This window comes from Myotis lucifugus, unplaced genomic scaffold (genome assembly GCF_000147115.1).
Source record: "Myotis lucifugus unplaced genomic scaffold, Myoluc2.0 scaffold_5, whole genome shotgun sequence".
Lineage (NCBI taxonomy): Eukaryota > Metazoa > Chordata > Mammalia > Chiroptera > Vespertilionidae > Myotis > Myotis lucifugus.
Genome location: NW_005871053.1, coordinates 4,969,029 through 4,991,527, shown reverse-complemented (window position 1 = coordinate 4,991,527; position 22,499 = coordinate 4,969,029). Strand labels below are relative to the sequence as shown.

At 36.2% G+C, this 22,499-nt stretch overlaps 1 protein-coding gene across 1 annotated transcript in view; it reads right to left on the bottom strand.

Moving 5' to 3' along the window:
• The window catches only part of TTN (titin), a 278,603-nt gene that overhangs the window by 148,686 nt on the left and 107,418 nt on the right, over positions 1-22,499 (bottom strand). The window contains 33 exon segments of the mRNA XM_023743428.1: positions 748-954; positions 1,258-1,338; positions 2,301-2,384; positions 2,605-2,688; positions 2,976-3,059; positions 3,202-3,285; positions 3,518-3,595; positions 3,773-3,853; positions 5,642-5,758; positions 6,175-6,276; positions 6,545-6,628; positions 6,797-6,880; positions 7,024-7,104; positions 7,364-7,447; positions 9,467-9,550; positions 9,944-10,024; positions 11,141-11,221; positions 11,449-11,535; positions 12,121-12,198; positions 12,360-12,437; positions 12,813-12,875; positions 13,299-13,703; positions 14,523-14,564; positions 15,781-15,855; positions 17,442-17,525; positions 17,828-17,887; positions 18,310-18,336; positions 18,438-18,515; positions 18,726-18,935; positions 19,688-19,948; positions 20,048-20,315; positions 20,410-20,499; positions 21,124-21,307. Of these exon segments, the coding sequence (XP_023599196.1) occupies positions 748-954; positions 1,258-1,338; positions 2,301-2,384; positions 2,605-2,688; positions 2,976-3,059; positions 3,202-3,285; positions 3,518-3,595; positions 3,773-3,853; positions 5,642-5,758; positions 6,175-6,276; positions 6,545-6,628; positions 6,797-6,880; positions 7,024-7,104; positions 7,364-7,447; positions 9,467-9,550; positions 9,944-10,024; positions 11,141-11,221; positions 11,449-11,535; positions 12,121-12,198; positions 12,360-12,437; positions 12,813-12,875; positions 13,299-13,703; positions 14,523-14,564; positions 15,781-15,855; positions 17,442-17,525; positions 17,828-17,887; positions 18,310-18,336; positions 18,438-18,515; positions 18,726-18,935; positions 19,688-19,948; positions 20,048-20,315; positions 20,410-20,499; positions 21,124-21,307 (3,671 nt within the window).

Below are 22,499 nucleotides of genomic sequence, written 5' to 3'. Positions count from 1 at the left end.
TCCTCCTTGCTATTGATTTCTATTAGGTAATTTTAGCTGTCTCTTACATATTAAAATCCTCACTTCACTTCTGGTAGACAAAATGGTGGTTAAATCTCCTGTCTATAAAAGATTGACTTTTAATGTTATCTTCAAAACTACACAGAATGACCCCAAAGTTAGACTCAGAAACATCACAAATTAAGGGACATAATACTGACTCATTTCAAAGTTCCAATTTTTTGAGTAAAATAAATTCTTTGGAACTGAAATTATATGCCTAAAAATATGATCATGAGATAAAACACAACTGCTTGTTAGCCTTCGTCTCTGCCTTGACCTTTGAAAGAGTCTTTGTCAAGTTTGATGATGGGACCCCTGAGGCTAGAGAATTTTCTCAATAGCCTATCATGCTTGATCACAACAAGCCTCATAATGAGAGATGCTCAGAAGTTTTTGATCATGTATTAGAATGATCACAGGCATTTGAAGATAAATTCCTAACTTTTTGGAGAAAGAAATGCAGTGACATTGCTATTTTGCATAAAAGCAAAAATAAGGAGTAAATAGGTTATTCCCCAAACCCAATCTAACAGTAAGATTATTATACAGATATTTTTCTAGAAGTTATCCAAGAAAACAAACATTTTGAAGTTGCCAAAGGAAACAAAGTTCTTTCCAAATTTCTCTGGGCACCCAAACTTGTATCCTGTTCTAATGGAATTTGCATGTACTTAATGTGGTTCAAGTTTGCAGTTTTGTTCATACCTGTGATATATTCTTTAGACTCTTCATAATGTTCAAGTTCACGTTCCTCATAATCTTCATATTGCTCATATTCTTCTGCTGGTTCATACTCCTCAATTTCTTTATAATCGTATTCTTCGTATTCTTCATATTCCTCTTCCCGATGCACTGAAACAGTTTCTCTTTCTCGGGTGTAAGACCATTCTTTCTCTTCTGTTACAGTTACTTCTAGAATAATATTGACAACAGGCAACATTATACTTGAAGCCCATTTAAGGATAAGAATGACAATGTGCTTTGATTTCATTCCCTTTGTGATGGTCTCATGCACTAATTATGGGAGACTCTGACTGTCCTTTCCTGGCCAGGGTACTACAGAGTGTACATTTGCTATTCATGATTTCAAATGTTAGTTCCCCACCTTTAGTCAACAATAAGCCAATAAAGAATGGGAGTCAAATTAGGAGCTAGCAGGCAAAGAGCTGCGTAGTTTCATGCTTCATTTTATTATTTAGTCAAAGCACAATATACCTTTAGTGGGACGAGGTTCTCTTTTCGGAACTTCAATGGATATCTTTTCTTCTTTAACAGCTCTTTTCCTGACTTCAGTCACTTTAAAAAGAGTAATTATTAAAAGTGAATTGCAAGATTTTAAATATATATGTATTAAGAGAATTTGTGTACGAACAATCCAAGGACAAAGATGACCATAACTGTGCTTGTTGTTCAAATTTTTCATTTAAATGGCAAGAAATCAGCAGAATTGGAAATAAACATGACATAATATACATATACTGTTTTCTAAGCTACTTAATGCTTTAAAGACACAGTAATTTCAGAAGATCAAGTAGTATTTATAAGCGTTTAAAAAGGCAACTAGACAACATAATGACTATGAAACAAGCACAAGACAGAAACTTGTGTTACATAGTTTCTTCACCTTAATCCTAAAATATTTTCATAATCTAATAGCAAAATATAAAAAATTACATTAAAAACTTAAAAAATTAAGGATTAAATAAAAGGATTAAAAAAATTAATTTTCATCAAAGATTGCCACATAAAACAAGCATTTTGGCAGACAAGTTTAGCATATAGACAAATAAAGACATAATAGATGACAAGTACATTTTAAGGAAAAGTATCTACATGTTTGGGGGGAGCTTCAGATTTTTTAAGAAAAGAAAGATGCCCAGCAGGCGTGGCTCTGGTTGAGTGTCGACCAGGAGGTCATGGTTTGATTTCAGTCGAGGGCACATGCCCTGGCTGCAGGCTTGATCTCCAGTAAGGGGGTGCAGGAGGCAGCCGATCATTGATTCTCTCTCATCATTGATGTTTCTCTCTCTCTCTCTTTCTCCCTTCCTCTCTGAAATCAATAAAAAATATTTTAAAAAAAGAAACGAAGGAGGAGAGAATACTTTCTGGTATCTGAAATGTTTAGTTTTGAAGTGATAAAATAACATATGTATTTTATATTAAAATATATTTAAATTATTTTCCCCAAGAACCGAAACTCCACTAGATTAGTTTCAATACCTATATGCTTATTTCAATTTCTGAAAGAGTTGGTGTACCTGTGGCCGGTGGCGCCTCCTCTTTTTTAGGTTTGAGTTTGAGAACCTTTTCTTCTGGAACAGCTCTCTTGGGTTCCTCGGGCACTTTAAAGACAGATTTCACTTTAAAGACTTGTTCCCTCATTCAAACCACCAAAAGGTAGTCGTTTCATAGCAACTCAAACATAAAAGACCTGACATTGTCATTATTTCCAACATAAAACAATGCGTGTAATAATGACAACAACCAGCACCCGTAACCAGTGTGCGTGGGGAAGAGAACAGGGTCAGGACAACATTCTGTGTATGCAAGGGCTCCAAGTACCTCTGGCTCTAGGAGGCTCCTCTCTTTTAGTTACAGCAACATGAACTTTTTCTTCCTGGGTAATTTGCATGTGCCTCTCAGTCACTTAAAAGATAATTGTAGGATTAGGGAGTGATATTACTTAAAGTGGAATTCAAAAATATATTAGCCAGAAAGTACTGTGATTGTTTAGCATGTAACAGTTTACAAGGTACACACAAATAAACTTCACGTCAAGTAAGTAATACTCCACCCATAGACAAGGCGAGAATACACCACTGCCACCAACACACACCAATAACCTCCACGTAAAAGGTGTGACCCAAAGACAGCAGCGAGAGGACGCAAGACGGGACACGTGTCTAGCTTTCCTGCTGGGGGGTCTCATTTACCTTTGGTGGGGGGAGGCTCTTCTAGTTTAGCCGCCTTGGGAGGAACCCTTTTTTCAGGAATTGGTTTCTTTGGTTCTTCTGGCACTTAAAAGACATCAGGCAACACAGTCAAACATACAATAGGCACATTTATCTTCTTGTTAATGTTATAAAAATTTGAAGATTGTATGAATTTAAGGTTAAAAAAGACAGGCATTCTACGAGAATAAAGTAAACCCCAATATACCTTTAGCTGGCGGCACCTTTTCCTTTTTAGGAACTGCGGCCGGAATTTTCTTTTCTAGCACAGTTTTCTTAGGTGCTTCAGGAACTTCAGAAAGATTATGTTCAAGAATATTAGTTTGTCTTACAGAAGAAGTGACCTCGTTTGGCGGCAAAGAACTCACTTTTTGAAAAGATTACACATTTACACAAACATTAATGACTATATTCAGCAAAAATGTTTATACACACACACTGACAAAAGTTTAGGCAGTGTTTATATTAAAGACATTATTATAGCTATTAAGACAAGTGGTATCATTTCTTTGCAAGAATTGTACCTTTAGCTGGTAGAGGTTCCTCTATTTTAGCAGGAATTTTTGGCTTTGGTACAATTTTCTTCTCACGCTTCTCAGGCACTTGAAAAGATTATAAAATACATTTGTAGAAATGTCCATATTTCTTTTTAATAAAAATGTAAGGAATCTTTTTACTTAGACATGATACTTATCAACATCTGTAATATAGACAATAGCTACAAGACAACATAAAGAATGTGACACAAAGGGCTAGAACTAATTCAAGAGTTGATATACCTTCAGCTGGTTCAGCTTCCACTCTCTTGGAGATAATGTGCAGTTTTTCTTCTACAACATATTCCTCAGGTTCTTCCAGCACTTTAAAGACATCAATTTTAAAGAAGTAAGTTGTAGTGCTTTTCATGTTAAACTTGAGTTGTAATTTATTGCTCCAAGAGTAATTACAATGGCAAAAGTTTAACACTTGCCAAATCCCTGGTTGTTACTATTTAAAATAGCGACCAAGAACATTTTAATCAAAGTATGTACCTTAATAAAGAGTATGGGAAGTAAGCTTCATTAACTTAATATTTCAGTATATCATAAAGATATAATAATGCTTGTATTTACAGGAAGAACAGGACAAATACAAGACAAAAACAATTCCAGTGGCTTTTAAGTATTTGAAGATAAGTTAAAAAAAAAGAAACTCTAAATTCAAAGGCTACAAGACATAAACATACTTGAAGAAGCATAAACATTTATAAGAAAGACCAGACCTGTATCACATAAGAAAAACCTACTGAGGACTTGGAAACAAGTTTTTCCCGCCAGTTTTGTGGGGCAGGTATAAAAGAGCCTGTGTGTATAAAGTTAATTATAGACTAGAAAACTCTAGCTATAGACATATATCTTTACACTAGAAGTAAATTTAATAGGCTACCCAGCTTTCCCCTAAATCTTTTGGGCTTAATAAAAACATAAGACTATCATAGAATGTTTTCCTTTCAACTAGAGTCTGTAGTACCAAAGGCAATTATATGCATAATGTCAAAAACTCAAATCAGATTCATACAATGAGAACTTTCTTTGCGTACATGTTATGTTTGGTTTCCCAAACATTTCTGGAAGGGAGAGGGCCCTTTTTGAATCCATTAGATTCCTGACTTATGCCCCTTATCTTGGCCATTCCCAGGAAACAAAAGAACGGGTAGGCTTCCTCTTGGGAGTCATGTCTCATTTTGTTATTCCAAGCCATTCCATTAAGACTATACATCTGGATTTCACATGGACTTTTCTGCCAAGCAGAGAAGGGGTGGGGCATCATTTATAAGCCAGAGATTCACTGAGGGCATCTACATATACAGTTCTACTCATCTTTTTCATTGGGAAGAGAGTTAATTTGTTAAAACGTATTGATTTATCTTAAGAGCCACATTAGAACTTTCTTAAGAACATTCTTTCAGATGTTGGACTTGATCAGTATCCCTAGTGGTATCTTCATTCATTGAAAAGGTATCACAACACTGAAATACAGCTTCCTGTTCAAGCCTTAAGACACTATAGAGAACTCTCATTACAGGTATGGGAACATCTGAATAACAAGTTAATCTAACCAAAGATGTTACACGATTGTTTTTTCCAAGCATGAAATATAGGAAAGCCCTATGTGCTCAGTGCTTCACTCTCAAACATGGCCTTGACTTCTGGAATGTAACAATTCTTTCTTAATTTTAAAACTGTGAGTCAGGACACATTAGTGAGTTGTGCTATCAAACTGCTTTATGCTACACCTGTTTTAGACATTAGACCACCAAGGTGAAGATTATGCCAATCCACCCCGCTGAAACCAAATCCTACCTAATGGAAGGATAAATGAATACAGAAATACCTGCCCTATTCATTACCTATAAATATGAAGTCTTTCGTCTCCTCCCCCTCCCCACTTCCTATTTTTGGCCAAATAAGAGAGGATGGACAAGAATACATTAGATGTTTATTCTAAGTAATGTCCCTGAATCTCATGTTTTGATCAAAAGATATATCTGATGAGGCCAGTAGATAGTCACTAAATTTGTGTCACTTTTTGTTAATTGATAAATTATCTATGAAAGAAAATAACTTATCAAGACTCCAGATCATGTCTAGCTTATTTGAATCATTTACCTTCATATTCTGTAACCTCCACTTCCTCCTCCTCCTCCTCTCTTTCTTCTTCTCTATAAACTGAAATGGACACTCTTTCCTCTTGTTCTGAATAACTCCATTTCTCCTCTGCAGATACTTTAAAAGATAAAATTTAATTTACATTCAGTCTCCTGAAATACTACTAATAGTCACGTGTTCCCTAAAGATGGATAATGGTTCTTCTGTCTGCTTAGGGTGTGGCTCCACAGTGGTTCCTCATTACAAGAAGGAGAGGGCTGATTTAAGATGAGGGGACAGCCCAGCTCAAGACTGAGAGGAACATTCAAATTACGTTCAAGAGTGGCCCAGTGGTCACATTTTCAGCACCCCAGTCACTTCCTAAGACTGATCCAGGACCAATAAAGACACAAAGACTCAGGCTCAGAAGGCTACAACAAGTAGACAGTGATAAGGACAACTGCTACGGTCAACAATCACGTCTGGGAAGAAGAGAAGACTTCGAGGAAACACGCACAAACTCATTTCTCCCTTTCTCTCTTCTGCTCATGTACCTTCGTGCCGAGTGACTTCCACTCTTTGAGGAACTGCAACGGATAGCTTTTCTTCAGCAACAAATCTTTTTTCTTCTAGGATGGTTTTCTTAGAAACTTCAGCTTTAAGAAAGCATGAAGGTTGAAGTTGAAAAACCAAGAATCTTAACAATTCTCTCAAGAGTTTGGGGAAGATTTGCACAGTACCACACTTTCACTAGCAAAATGGGAAAACAAGTTACATAACATACCACGAGTACACACACACACACACACACACACACATTTTATCGGAGGACAGACAAGGGGTCAGGACAAGAAACACACAAACAGGAAACAGCAAGAATTCACAGGCTGAAGATTTTTGTCAGAGGCGTGGGACAAACCCTACCTCGGGGAGGAGGAGCTTTCTTAGCAACAGGAACTGGTACCGAAACTTTCTCCTCTGGGACAGGTTTCTTAGGCAGAGCTGGCACTTTAAAAACATGTACTTTTCAGAACCTGAATGTTGTCTCTCCGAAGCCCAACACCAAACACAGATATACACCCACAACGTACTCATAGCACAAAACTAACAAAATCAGCGTTGGCCTGGGAACATACTATTCGAAAGATGGTTCTTGGAAAGATGGAGACACAATACCTTTTGGTGGCGGAGCTTCTTCCACCTTCCGAGGAGGAATAGGTCTTTTTCCTTCGGGAACTTTCTTCTTTGGTATTTCTGGCACTTAAAGGATAGTATTGGATTTTAAAATTCTCAGGAAGGCAAAACAAATGAGCAACATCGAACGGGCAGGCCCATTAACGAAGACATGCAATTACAGAAGCTTGAAGGGAAGACAGTTATGTCATGGAGCGAGGACGGAGTACCTGCTGGTGGTGGCGATTCCTCTCTCTGAGTAACAATGGTTATTTTTTCTTCTGTGACAACCCTCTTCTGTACTTCGGGAACTTGAAAAGACATTAATTTTGAGAAGTGACTTTATATTTTCCAAAGCAGCTAATGTACAGTTATTTTTTTTAAAGAAAGTAGGCAGGTGGACAGATACACTTGTTGAATTCTCACTCACACCATAAACCATTCATTTTGAATTTAACTAACTAAGTTAAGAGGTAATTAAACACCAAAATGTTTTGTAGTTAGGATGTATAAACAGGGCGTTTTTGTTTTTTTTCTTTTTTAACTTCTTTTCTAAGTAAGTCACTGTACCTTCGGCTGGGGGGGCTTCCTTTTCCTTTGCAACAGGAACAGGAATCTTTTCTTCAGGAACAGGTTTCTTGGGCACTCCTGGGACTTAAAGTGTTTAAAACAGAATGTTAGTTCAGGTACGTATCACTTTTGTGAATGGATATAGGCACATACAAAGATCTTTATGTAGTTCATTAGCATTGTTATAGATTTTCTGTGCTTTGGCAAAATAATGCATACAAGTAAACTACAGTGTTATAAAGGTCACAACCTGATAAATGTCCCAGGTGATGTTACAGAGGCATTTAGGCAATTAAAAATAAGATATACACACAGAAGGATGTGTACAGAATCCATTCTCTCTTTAGACACTGATATGCTTTTGATAAAAACAAATTCGTCAGCAATTATGGAGTGTGCATATAGTATATAAAATCTCTTTATGCTTGAGAAATGGCATCCATAGGACAATGGTTTTAAGTTATCTAAGACTATTTTAGACTGAGACTAAGAGCTCTTTAGAATAGTTGTAACTATATTTTATATCCCCCCCTTCCCCTTCTGATATTTTTTTGGTGTCCTTGCAGTGTATACAAAACTCAGGAAACACTATTATTCTAGAGTAAGCCTCTCAATCTGACATCCACGTGTCAATGGCTTTGGAGAGTTCTGTGTACAAAATTTCGAGGGTATGTGCACACGTGATTTTCTCTAAGAGGCTCAATAGCTTTTAATAGGATCCCTGAACCAGCATAGGCTGACGATAGGTTTAGTTTATTTGTGCTAGTGTTGATGATGTTGCACTTTTAATTGACAGATTTATTTTAACAGCCTGCATTATTGGCAATAAATATTTCCACTTTAAATAAGATATTGGCAGTTTTTGTGAACCCCTGCACCTCTATACCTTCACTTATAATATTTTGATGTCATTATACAGATATACACTCATGTGTGTATGAGTTATGTTACATACATGGGATGTTCACACATGTACACATGTCAGTATGTGTATTTGTTTGTTTAGAAATAGACATGCCTCCTTCAGGAGTGGTCAGTGGCTTTGATATTAGTATTGATTTTAGTAATATCACTTTTTTATTATAATCATTATATTTTATTTTCATATACTCATTATATTTTAATGATTAGATCATCAGAAATCATTCTTTAAAAGTCACTTGATTAAAGAAAAAGTCCCAGAATTCTGAAAGAGCCACGAGTTTGAGAAAGTGAAAAGCAGGTTTGATTTAGGAAGAAATTGGCAACACTATGTAAGTTCCTTTCAGTAAGCCTGGTTTCTCCTAAATTAAATGATGTTGAATTCTTACTGAATCTCTCTATAATTGACCAGTTTGTAGCTTCTGGGCCTCCATAAGGTAGTATCTTTTATCATCCAAAACCAAACCAAACCAAACAAACCAAAACAAAACAACAAAATAAACAAACACTAAATCCAGAACACCAAAGCAAGGGACTGGCACATCTGAATCTAAATGTATAAGATCCCTTGACTAGCTAAGTAGATAACTGCAATGTTTAGGACAAATATTATTGTTCTATTAATGTCTCAAGAAATATCGTGAAAGTCAATGTCAAAAATCAATATATTTCCAACTATTGAGGACTCAGTATTACTGATGTCTCGGATGAGAGGCAGCTGCGAGCAGTGCTGGGTGCCTTTTTATCTAGTAAACATTCAGTTCTGTCAACACCCTGCAGTTGTCAGTCTTTGGATCTTATCAAGACTCATGAAAGCATTTTTTAATTAAGACAAAGTCACATCTATGAGGAGAAAGTTTTTTCCCCTAGAAACATGCCTGAAGAAATTGAGTTTCACAAATATTTCTTCTTTCTCTAAGAGAGGGAAGATAGTAAAATTCAAGATAGCTGTCTGAGGTAGTTGCTTTTCTTAGTAACATTTTTTGGTGGTACCTTTGCAAAGTTCAATATCATAAATAATGGATGTCAAGAGCACGACCCCTGAAGCTGACAGACAAGTGAAAAATGCACGGGGCGTGTAAAAGACATAAAATAGAAAGACGGCGCAGTGCATATAAAGACCATGGAAAGCAAGGGACTCCCATTCGGGGCACAGGGTTACCCATGACCAGTCTGATGTACCTTTTGGGGGAGCGGCAGGTTCCTTCTTGGGTACAGGAATGGGCTTTTTCTCCTCTGGCACAGGTTTCTTGGGAACTTCAGGAACTTTAAAGATACCATTTTTGAAAAAATGTTGAGAATGTCTAGTCTTCTGAGACGTTTAAGATTACATTAAAGCATAAATACTCAGTAAGAGCACAAGAATTTAGGAAGCATTTTATATGCTCTACTTGTGACGACAATGTATGGCAAATACATCAATACCGTAGAGACATCACATACGTTACAGGAAGCTGACAAGGACCCCATTAGCATAGTCTGGAGTCTACAAATGGTACTGATACTTGTATAACACATTGCCACACATTAAGGAGGTCAACATACGAAGAATTAAACATATTACAAATGTCTTGAAGATGCTCCTTTGTTAAAATACAGATCTCATAGAAGATACAAGAGGGCAGACACTAAGAAAATTTAAAAAATATATTATTCTACCTTTGGCTGGTGGGGGCTCCACCTTTTTAGGAGTGGGAACAGGAACCACTTCTGGGGCAGCTTTCTTAGGTGGCTCAGGGACTTTAAAAACAAATGCACTGTTTTTTAGAAAGCGTGCATTTTGACAAAGCATACATTGTTGCAAAACTTAGAATTAAAATAAAGAACAGACATTCCCGTTGTACACCAACTGAATGCAAGAAAGTAATGTGTTAGAAACAAGAGTAAAGGGAAATGGACAAATAACTAACTGGAACATGCTGTGACTGTTACTCGTCTTTAACCACAGGAGCCTCTACATCCCCAGGAACAGGTAGGCGCACCCTTTCCTCAGACACTAGTTTTAGAATCATAACTTTTATAAAGCAGCTACATTAGAACAGCTGCATTAGATGATCTCAAGTATCTTCCCTACTCTAAATGTTTAACAATGTGACAGGGGCAGGGTGGGGCGGGGCGGGGCAGGGTGGGACGGGGCTAGCGGGTGGTGGAGCCCTAATTTGTAGCTGCCGCCAATTTCTGAGTTCCAGTGTCCCTCCAGGTGCAAATACTCCCATATTGGCCAACAACTGTGACGTCATCATTGTGGATTAGGAAGAGATGTGCAACAGCACACCATTTATCTAATATTTCCCCCACTCAGATACAATCAACGTAAACAACCTTTATAATAATAAAGGGCGGTAAAATAGGGAGTGGTGAGTGTTTATTAGCATAGTTTTTTTAAATGTAGTTTATTTAACTGTAAGCTTAAATAATTTAACGTTTAATCATGGAGGTATTAAACACTGGGTAGCAAAGTCCCTGAAAATTTAACCATCAGCTCTGGTGAGCTGGTATTTCCAAACAGCTGGTCACTAGATTGTAAGCTCCCTAAAGTGTGGACAGAGCCTCCCGTATCTTTTGTTTTTCTCTCCTGTGCCCTCCTCCTGGTTTTCCCATCCCCCTCCTGTGATGCCCTTTGTACATAGTGACTGTGGATCTACTGACTATGTGACTAAATCTATTATTTAATACTAGAGGCCTGATGCATGAAATTCGTGCAAGGGGCTCAGTCCTCGCAGCCCCAGCTTCATCTGGAAGGTTGTTCGGCTGTCCAGTCTAATTAGCATGTTATGCTTTTATTATTATGATTAATGTATTCAGATATTTACTATGGAAATTTTAAAAGATATTAGAAACAGAATGCATCAATACCTTTTGGTGGAGGTTCAATCTTTTTGGAAACGGCAACATGAATTTTCTCTTCGGTAACAGTTTTCTTTTGTACCTCAGGAACTTGAAAAAATGTACATTTTCATTACTGGTATGCCACATTGTGGGTGGTAATTGTAATTTACAGAGAATATTGAAATACAAATTAAAATGGAGACACATGAGAAATGAAAAGATGACAGGAACTACAAGGAGACAGAGAGGCCTACATAATCACAAATTAGATAAGAAGAGGAAAATCCATCTAAAGCCCTTCTATTGAGCCCCCCAAAGTCAAATTCGCCTTATACCTGTTACTGACACCTCCTCCTCTGTGTGAGAAGCAAAGAACATCTTTTCTTCTGAAATAACCATCTTCTTTGTATGCACAGCTGGTACTGGAAAGAGAGTATTTCATGTTAGTGTTTATTTTTCTACAGCAACACAGCAGATCAAATACATAGGTCATACACTATATTTGTGTTTAGACACAGAATGAGTGGGTTAATGTGATAGCTTGAGGACAAATTCATGGTTCACAAGAAAACAAATCATGTTTGATCTACAGGGACAAACGACCCATGCAGCCTTTATCAAACATTATTAAATGGGAATCAAATAGACACAACTTCTTCACATGTAATGTGGTGCGTTTCCCAATCTGTTAGGGTCTATCCATGTAAACGAGAGGATGGGAAATATTCTATGCATGGACTGCATTGCGTAGTAAAGTTAGAAGACTCTTCATTCAACACAAAACCTCCCTTTAAAAAATAACGTAATTATAAAGTAAAACTAGAAGCAAAGATAATATTATTTCGTTAAATTATACATATGTGCAACTCAACATAAAATGGATATTATATAAGAATGTCTTTATTTCGGTGGTTCCAGATTTGTAAATTGTTTAGTAATATATGTACACATATCCATATCCATGGAAAAGGGATTAAAACTTCTAGCTGGAAGACAAAGATATGTACCTTTCACTTCAACAACTTCTTCCTGCACTGGAGTCCGAGGGGGCTTTTGTGGAACAATCTTCTTGGAAACTTCAGGTACTTAAAAAATATGTACAAATATATTTGTATTGTAAAGAAGAATGTTTTGCACACAATTTTAAAATATCTTAGTTTAGATACTACAAATAACTAACGTGTATATATATCGGTAAACAGGTTAGTTGTGCACAGAAGACTAGACATGTTTTCAATGGTAATACCTTTTGTGACTTGAACGGTTTCTTCCTCTATTCTTCGAGAAGTCTTTTCAACTTTTTCAACTACTGGCTTCTTTACAACTGCAAGTATTTTAAAGAAATTGCAGGACTTTTAGACCTTCTACTAACATAGTTTTGTTCTCTCTATATGTATGTATGTGCATAATTTTTTGTAGAAAGAGACAAATTTAGTGTCTGAACTTTAAGTACAAGTTTCTGTACTTCAAATAGTTTGGTTATATTTTATTTTATATTTACCATAGTAAACTTTTTATCATTTAAATTTTTCCCCTCTAAATGAATTAGATATTCTTAGAAAAAGATTCATGGATACAATAAAACTTAGAGAAGAAGTTGTGCCTATTGGATTGAACTAGTGATTTGTACACTTTTGCCAAATAAGCCATGATAATGATGGTGATGCTCTGATCTGTTTAAATAATTCCAATTACATACCTTTAGGAGGTGGTGCTTTTTTCTTTTCAGGCACTTTTTCTGGAATTTTTCTCTCATGTGATTCTTTAACAAAAACAGAGGATGAGAAGGGATGCTTAAATAGGTCAGTTCATGAACTCAGTTAAGAATAACATGTAATTGTGTATTGTATTTGGGTTCTTCCTTGCTAACGTGATTCCTCGTGACGTATTGATCAAGCAGAGGTGCAGCAAGGCAGTGAGTATAAAACTTGAACTTCTGCTTCAGAAAATAGCATTTGAAATTTAATCTTACTAATGGGGCTAAATAATTCAACTTACAACGTCAAAGCATGAAAGTAACTGAAGAAAACGATTCTTAAAAATTAAGTTTCTAAAGGTTTATAACCTTAAAAAAATGAAAATAATCATTTTTTCTGTAGCCATTGCTAATCAGGTTAATAACGTTGAAAATATAATGAACGGAGCAAAATAAAGAAAAGAGAAAAATCACCTGATTGATGCATACCTTCATAAACCTCCTTTTGAACTTGAATTACTTCTCTTTCTCTGTAAGTCTCCTCCCAATCTTCCTCCCCTTCGTCATAACCTTCTTCCCTTACATAGTACTCTTGCCCTTCTTCAAAGTCTTCTTCCCATTCCTCGTGAACCTCCTTTTTAGCTTCTTCCCTGACCTCTTCGTAGTCTTCCTCTGGTTCTTCATAATAAGGTTCTTCAAATGGCTCTGTGTACGGTTCCACCTCCAGCTCGTCATAAGGTTCTTCCAAAGGTTCGATGTAAACTTTCTTCTCCTCATAGACTGCTTGCTTTTTCTCATACACGGCTTCTTTTTTCTCCCGAACCTCTTTCTGTCTGGTTATGGTTGTTATTTTCACTTCTTCAGCCTTGGAGGATACGTCAATAACTTCAGGAGCTAAAATAAATAAATAAATACATACATGATGATATTAGAATGTCAAATATGTCCATACAATTACTTCACTAAGTGAAAGTCAAGTTTTACATCAGTGTCATATTGATAATTTATGTTTTCTTCGTGTTGGTTTCATTTAAATTTTTGTTGACTATGGAATTTTATCAGGACAATCAAGATACATTCTACTCTTAATTTGAGGATTTTCCCAGGGTGAGCAAATGGCATTCAGTAAATATTATCAAGTGGATATATCTTCCATTGTTTTATAGGTGCTCCAGTTTGTAAAATACCGTCATTTTTGGCATTAATAGTTAACATTTCTGCAGCTCACCTCTACTTAAATTCCTAACTTTCAAACACATTTCTAATTTTAAAGCTACATTTTTTACTATCGAATATGACTCTTTAGTCAGTTTGATAAAGATAATATTTAAAATTGTGTAGCCAAATCAGTTCATTGCTTTTACACAACTTTTAAAAATTCTTAAAGGCTAATATTATTTATGTGATCCTAAACATTTGTGTTAGCTACAATTAAAATAACCAGAGATGAACCCCTCCCCATCCTAGCCCTCACCACTTCTCCCCCTATGTCCACTGCACTGGGGCTGCATAAACATCTGCCTGGGTTTCCGTTCCTGGGATTAGAGCAATATGAAATAGCCATCATTTCTAATGTTAGTTTTAACATAGCGGAGGGAACTCCACGACTTTACAATGAGCTGGAAGCCCAATATGTCAAAATAAGAATACACAGCAGAGATGTTAATCTCAGAAGTAAATAGAATGCAAATATTTAATAATTTTTTTACTTACCTTTTGCTGGAATTAAGGCAGTAGGAGGTGGGGGCTTCTTAACTCTGGGGCTTTAAAAACATAAAATACGTGTTTTTAATGCTTACTAATCCTGTGCACCCTTGTTAGCCATTTGTATAGTAAAATTTATAACTACTACTAATATAACAAATGCTTTCATAATATCCAAATGTAGCTCACCAGAAATGCTATGCAATGCCATATTATCTATATTTTTTAGAGAGAGGGAAAGAGAGAGAGAAACTTTGATTTGTTGTTCCACTTATTTACGCATTCATTGGTTGAAGGATGGGACCTACAACCTTGGCGTATTGGGATGGTGCTCCAGTCCAGTGGTCGCCAACCTTCCGGACCTCACAGACCACCAGTGGTCCGCGGACCACCGGTTGGCGACCGCTGCACTGTCCAGGGCCTGCAGTACGATATTCATGAAAAAATACAGGAAATCTGAAGTTTTATTCTAGTTTAGGTTGATTTAAAATAATTTAAATGAACACGGAACATGAGAATATTCAATAGGCCTAATGTTAAAAGTCAATGCATGTTTACTTTTTTCAATGATTAACTAAAAAGTTCAGGAAATATACATGCTTTTTGAGCTTTCTTTTATTCCATAATATTTCACAAGTGACCACTCAGAAAAAAAGTCTCAGTGAGTGGCCCTGTGCTCCTGGATTCTCCTTCTCTTAGGAAGTTGTTGTACTCTAATTTTAGTCAACACATTGACTAAATACCCAAAGGGGCAGATAAATTTGCCTATTTAAATTTAGTTCTCCTTTTTTCCTAAAAACATTCCAGGACATAATAAAAATTCAAGTAATTGAATTGAATTAAAAAAAAAGGTTTTGTGTATTTTTATCTGCACATATTGACATTTATGAACCAGGAAGGATGCTAAGTTGGGCTGGAGCAGCCAGCTGGAATTCCCATCGGCCCTTGACCTTTCACTGTGTGACTTGGTCAAGACCAGCTATTGGATAGAGGGTAGTGCCTTCTTTATATCACCATCTAGGGATAACAAGAATCTCTTGTTGCCGTTGGGTGTCAGGGGCAGGCACAGGCACAGGAGAGAAAAAAGAAAGTTGAGGAAGAGAAAGTGAGGACTGACTCCAAGAAGATGGTGAGAGTAAGTGAAGGAAGAGATACCATTTCCTTAATTCAAACTCTTATCTTCCTTTACCCTCCACTATTTGGGATTCAAAATTTGTAACCAAGAGAAAAGCAGTAAGCTCCTACTTTGACTATTTAATTATAATACCTTTAGGTGGTGGTTCCTCTTCTTTGGGCTTTGCGACAACTTTTTTGGTATCTTTCTTCACAGCTTTTTTGGTCACTAAAAAATAAGATGTCAGATGTAAATAACCAAAATGTTTTCAGGAAACAAGGAGGTATTAAGATAGTTTTTCATGCTTTGATGGTTAAGAAGAGACTGCACATTATTGCAAGATATCTGGTTCAGAGAGATCTTGGACTAGAATGCAGAAACATTTTTTTTAGAGGGAGTTAGAATATGTAGGGTGACCTTACATCTTCAATGATTTTATGCCTGCTTCAAATTAACATTTTCAAAACATTAAGGATGAACCTAAGTGATATCATAAATAGAAAAGGTGCATATTTTCATCTTTATTTCACTTAGGTAAGAACACTTGATTGTCAGGAGAAAGAATAACACGTGAGTCAGTAAAGTTAAAGACCTATCTATGATATATTGTGGACATTTTCTTTTGTTGTTGCTGATGTTATAGCTTGATCGTGGCCCTAATTCATAACTTGATTATGGCTCCCAGTATTCATGAATAAATAACACTGTTTTCAATTCTTAAAATATGATTTAATTTCTCAACTTTCCTTGTGGGCAGTTGAACTTAGCCATGTTGACAATAATACTCAAATATTTAATCATTTATTAAGATGAATTATTATTCCTGACAATAAATATAAATGGAAATCTAATTTATGATTTTTGACTTTTGTTCCTCTCTGCTTTCAGAAGTGGATGAAACATATTTGACTATGTTCATATAAATGATAAAAAATGATTTTCTTTGTTATTGAGATTGTATTAGTCACAAAACTAGAAGTTTTGTGTGTGTGTGTGTGTGTGTGTGTGTGTGTGTGAGAACTGAATTTCTCCTGGGCCTGGCTGAAAAATAGCTCAACCTTTTAACACCAACTATAGTGGGTTGTATGGGACTAGCATGTCAAACCCAGGAAACTGCTATAGTAGCGGTGGCTTAGCTATGAAAAAATGTGACTTGGACATGTAGAATCTTCCTGGTGATGCTGGGAAAATTCTGAAAGCAATTCTGAACTCCTCCAAACCCTAGCGAGTCCTAGACAGTCTACTGACTAATTTAGTTCAGCAACTTGGCGGCATAACCAGTACTTATTGAAATGTTTGAGAGGAGCAACTCCCTGGCACATGCAAGAGCTCCTTATTGGTGAGCTCACTCCTTAGCTTTAAAAAACAAAAATCAAATGTAGTAAAGATAGCTTAAATCATATATTTTAAACAAAATAGTAAAGTTTAGAGTATTTAACATTGTCATTGAGAAAAACAACCCAAACTATAATTTTTAATTTGACCATAAAACAAATGTGATTTACTAGAAATCAACTGTACTGTTTTATTATATAGTAGAAAAATATGAAACATGAAATCAGTTTGACATTAATGTTTAAGAAATTCCATTAAAATAAAATATTTTAATATTAAGCGTTGTTGTTGGTTTGTCTGGCGATTTTCAGCCTGTAGGTCCATGTCTTATGCATTTGGTTAGTTAATATAATTTACATTTTGAAAGGCAATTCCACCTGTTGACCACTAGAGGGAGAATGTGTTGCATTAAAGAACATTTTCCAGGTCTGCAATAGTTAATTCTGTATTTTGACATTTAGGTAAAGAACACATACTACCTTCAATACGTTTTGCTGGTGGTTTCTTTTCTTCAGGTGATGGTAGCAACACAGGGATAGGAGGAACAGCTGTAGGAGGGATTTCTGTAAAACACACGCCCATCATCAGTTAGTTACGTGGTTTGGTTTCTCATGTGAGGCATAACAAAAAATCTCATGAATTTCTTTCAGTTCTTCAAAGGTATGATAGTACCTATTCATCTATCAGATGAAATAAAAATAGCATAGATTTATAACTGTCACTACTCTTTTGCTCTGCTTTTTAATTACACAGTGAAGAACATAACATGGAAGTGTGTTCTGGCTCTCTGCTATGGTCTGGCATTGGTAATTTCCTAGCGGTAGAATATTGCTGCCCCAAACCCAGTTTTGGTCCCAAATCTCACCTTCTGGCGGTATTGCTCTGATAGGCATGGTAGGGATTGGAACTCTGGAGTCAGGAATATCTGAAAAGGGACATTTAATGATCAGCACAGAGGGACTGAGAACACAGGTGTTTATTAGACAACTCAGATGTGTTTGATTGTTAGGCATTTCCAGCAGCAGAACCTACCATATCAACAAGAACCATACAGGCACACTGTATATGCAGCCAGGCAGGCAAGTTTATTCCCTGTGAAAGTTTTTGTTCTATGGCCATACAAGTTGGCATGATCCTAGATATGGGACATTATTTCAAATTCCCCCCTCTCTCAAAGCCCCATGTTTGTATTACTTATGAAAAGCATTATGTATTAATGTTTATATTATTAATGGAAATATTTCACGGGAAAAAAGATAACATTATTAGAGATTTTTCGTTTGGCTTCTTCATTTACAAAATTATACTGAATGTATTGTAAGCAAGGATTGATTTTCTTAAACTCACCGGGAGGCTTCATCTCAAGTTTGATTTCTGCAAAAGAAAAAAAAATAGCATGTTTATATTTAGAATTGTCTCAACAGGCTACTTTGTTTCAAAGATGGCAGGGTGGTTTTAATGTGGTGCTTGCTGACCTTTGGTTGTTAGGTACAGCTCTGCTGTGCTCCTCGCTTCTCCTCTTGGCTCCAGTCGAGCAATTACTGAATAGACACCTACGGAAAAGAATCATCGAGCTTTTGTTTTCTGCTATATTTGTAAATACCTTGTCTTTCTTTTAGATATAGTTTGTATTATTTTTACTTCTCTTCCCACAAAACGATTCTATATAGAATTATAGAGTTTAAGTGTAAAGGAGGGTAGAACTACACAAAACAGACAAGCTTTACATTATATATTCACGGGGACACTGTCAATCAAATTACCTTCGTCATCTGGGGTCACGTTGTGGATGGTCATATAGTGGCAGCGACCGTCATTCCTAAAGTTGTATTTCTGGCTCTCAATCAGTTCTGTGGGTCCTTTGTACCAGGTCACAATGGCATCATCAAAGGACACTTCGCACTCGAAGGTGGCGGACTGATGCTCGCTCACCACGATGTTCTGGATGCGCTTTGTAAACTGAATTGGCTCAGCTGTTTAAGTACAAAGAGAGTCACAGGTAGGTGGTGTAGGAAGAAGTTTCTCTCACTGTGCTTTCCCCTCAGATATTTAAAGTCTCCATCTTTTTACCCAAATGGAAAATAGCAGAAAAATATTGAAAATATAAAACAAGAAGATAATGCACTTCTTTCCATCAGAAACCAAAAAACAAAGCAATAATATCCCAATACTTAAATGTATTCATATAGAATCAATGTAAAAAAAAAGTATAATATAGTTCCTGTAAGTCCTTAAAATATCTGTTAATTCTATCTATGAAATTTCATACAGATGGAGTCAAATTAATTCTTATCAACCAAATATAAACTCCTAGCCAAGATCTTCTAGATATACAGCCATGAAATCAGGTCCTTTCCAAGATTTTTTTTTTTTTGCATCAGAATCACAGATGTGAGAATTACAGAATTTAGCAGAATTGTAAAGATTCATTAAATTTAACAGAATTATGGAATTTAACAGAAATAACCATTAGAAAGTCACACCCTAGTTTAGATGAAATTTGCTTCTAGTCAAAAAGAGCTATGCAAAGGAATTGCTACTTATGTGAATCTCTCCCTTTCGATTTTGTATGCACTTCGAGATGTGAGTGGATGCTTTGAGTGTGTGTGTTGGGAATGAGGACACACCAGCACTCTGGGATATGCCTGATGGTGGAGCCGTAGGGTCCTGCACACCTGTGGCCATTGGCCGAGGCTGCGCCAACTCCAGCCACAGTTTCACCCACCTTCAATCCGGAGCTCTGCTGAAGTTTCCAGGTCTCCGTGTTTGCAGGTGTACTGGCCCTGGTCTTCTGCGCGCACATCCGCAATGGTCAGTTTATGGACTTTGTGTTCCACTTCTGTCTTATGTCGACCTTGGGGTTTCAGGATTCTGCCATTTCTGAACCATTGGGATTTTACATTTGGCACAGAAAACTGGCACGTCATGGTGCAAGTCTGGCCTTCCTTCAAAGTGACATCCTGCAGGTGCCGTTCCCACGCAGGCTCTGTTGGTATGACACAGCACACATTGTGTTTAAAATCACAGGCAGATATGCTCAACAATCAGTCTCTCAGGGTTGTTTTTTTTTTAACTCTTTACTTACCAATTACAGTCAGTTTAGCACTAGCAATGTGTGGGCCACACACCAATCTATAATTTCCCTGATCTTTAAGTTGACAGTTTTTGACTCTAAGTGTATGTCGATCACCATCGATGCTTATTTCAAATTTATCACTGGGTTCCAGTTTTACAGTCCCTTTGTACCATGAAAGCTTGATTTCTGGATAATTAATCTTAATGTCGATTTCAAACACAGCATCATTATCTTTCAAAACTGTCTGATTTTCAATATCCTTGATCAGAGTGACAGGCTAGGAGAATAAAGAATTAAAATGCATTATAATCCTTCCCTTATAATACCCGATAATAATATGTTCACTTCATTATCAGCATCCTTAAGTTTACCTCTGTCTGTGACAGCCTTTGCTGAATAAATGATACAAGTTCTTCAAATTCCTTTTCTTCTTTCTCTGACTTCTCTATTTCCTCAATTTCCTGAGAAGAAAAAAAAGGGATAGTTATTTCATATGAAATAAAATCTGAATTAGAGGATACATGATTATACTTAGCTACCATTCTTTCTTTAGATCTTCAGAAATTATTAATTTTTTTATGGAAAGCGAAGTCATTTATTCCAGATATAGCTCATTCCTGGTAGGTCTCAGCAATGGCATTTCCTCCTTATACTGTCTTTTTTTTTATTGTCTAAAATTTTACATATCTCTCCTTTTACATATGTCTTCTTCCCACCCCTCAGCCATTCTCACCCTGAGCAAGCCCCCACCGCCCCATTATCTGTGTCCACTGGTTATGCTAATATGCATGCTTATAAATCCTTTGGTTGCTCTCTAATCTCCCCCTCCCCGCCCACCATTTGTCTCTGGATATATTGTTGTTCATCAAATTATGTTGATCATTATATCTCACATATGAGTGAAATCATGTGATATTTATCTTTCTCCGACTAGCTTATTTCGCTTATTAGCTTCCATTCTTAATGCTGCTTAGGTTCTATTCAACCATCTTATACAACTATAGGATTCTGGAAATCCAAAGGACATATGTTAGAGGATTCAAATATGAATTTCTAAAGATGATGCTGTCTGCAAAAGATCATACCAATCTATGTGTCTCTTCTTCTTGACTTTGCTTTAGCAGTTCAAATGCTTGAAGAAGGCCGCGGAAGTCAGTGATGCCATACATGCGGGCATATTTTTCATATTCTTTAGGATCAACATTTTTGAGAAGTTCCATGATATCAATTTCTTCTTCTTCCCCAGAGCCCCTCTTTAAGGTGGGAGCCCTAAGTAAAATAAGAAATAAACATAAATCACCTGTCTTCTACTTATTTTGAATGGTCTATCATCATTCCAAGTTTATAAATGCCTTTACAAGATTTTTTTCTCACAAAGGAACAATTCTATGTCCTTTATTTAAGAAATATTAATATCATGCTAACTGTGAAATAATAAAAATGTGAGTGTGGAGATGGAGTGGATTAAGATTGGATCATTGTTATAAAATACATAACTTTTTAAAAAATATATTTTATTGATTTTTTACAGAGAGGAAGGGAGAGGGATAGAGAGTTAGAAACATCGATGAGAGAGAAACACCGATCAGCTGCCTCCTGCACACCCCCTACTAGGGATGTGCCCGCAACCAAGGTATATGCCCTTGACAGGAATTGAACCTGGGACCCTTCAGTCCACAGGCCAATGCTCTATCCTCTGAGCCAAACTGGTTAGGGCCATAAATTTGATCAGAGTTTTTAAAAAGAAAAAAATAGTGAAAAACTTAAATTGTGTTGAAATTATTGATAATTATAAACAATGTTTACAGCAATAGAAAGCATTAATAAGGGATAAATATATGTCATGGAAAAGATGTATGGAAATTAAATGTTGATTAATTTAAAAAGAAAAAAATAGTGAAAAACTTAAATTGTGTTGAAATTATTGATAATTATAAACAATGTTTAAAATATTTGATCTATCAATCTTAATGAACCACTAACTTCCGCCCAATTATTGTGTATTTTCTTATCTTTTTCTGTTAAAATGTCTGTGTGCTTATGTTCTTTGTTTAAAATTTTAATAAAAATTTATCTCTTTCTCAAAACTTTCTCATGATTATTCAGAAATCAATCTTAATGAACCACTAACTTCCGCCCAATTATTGTGTATTTTCTTATCTTTTTCTGTTAAAATGTCTGTGTGCTTATGTTCTTTCACAGTCTGAATCGTGGAGGAGATAGTCCAGTGATGGCGAACCTATGACACATGTGTCAGAGGTGACAGGCAAACTCATTTTTTTGGTTGATTTTTCTTTGTTAAATGGCTTTTAAATATATAAAATAAATATCAAAAATATAAGTCTTTGTTTTACTATGGTTGCAAATATCAAAAAATTTCTGTATGTGACACGGCACCAGAGTTAAGTTAGGGTTTTTCAAAATGCTGACACGCCGAGCTCAAAAGGTTCGCCATCACTGG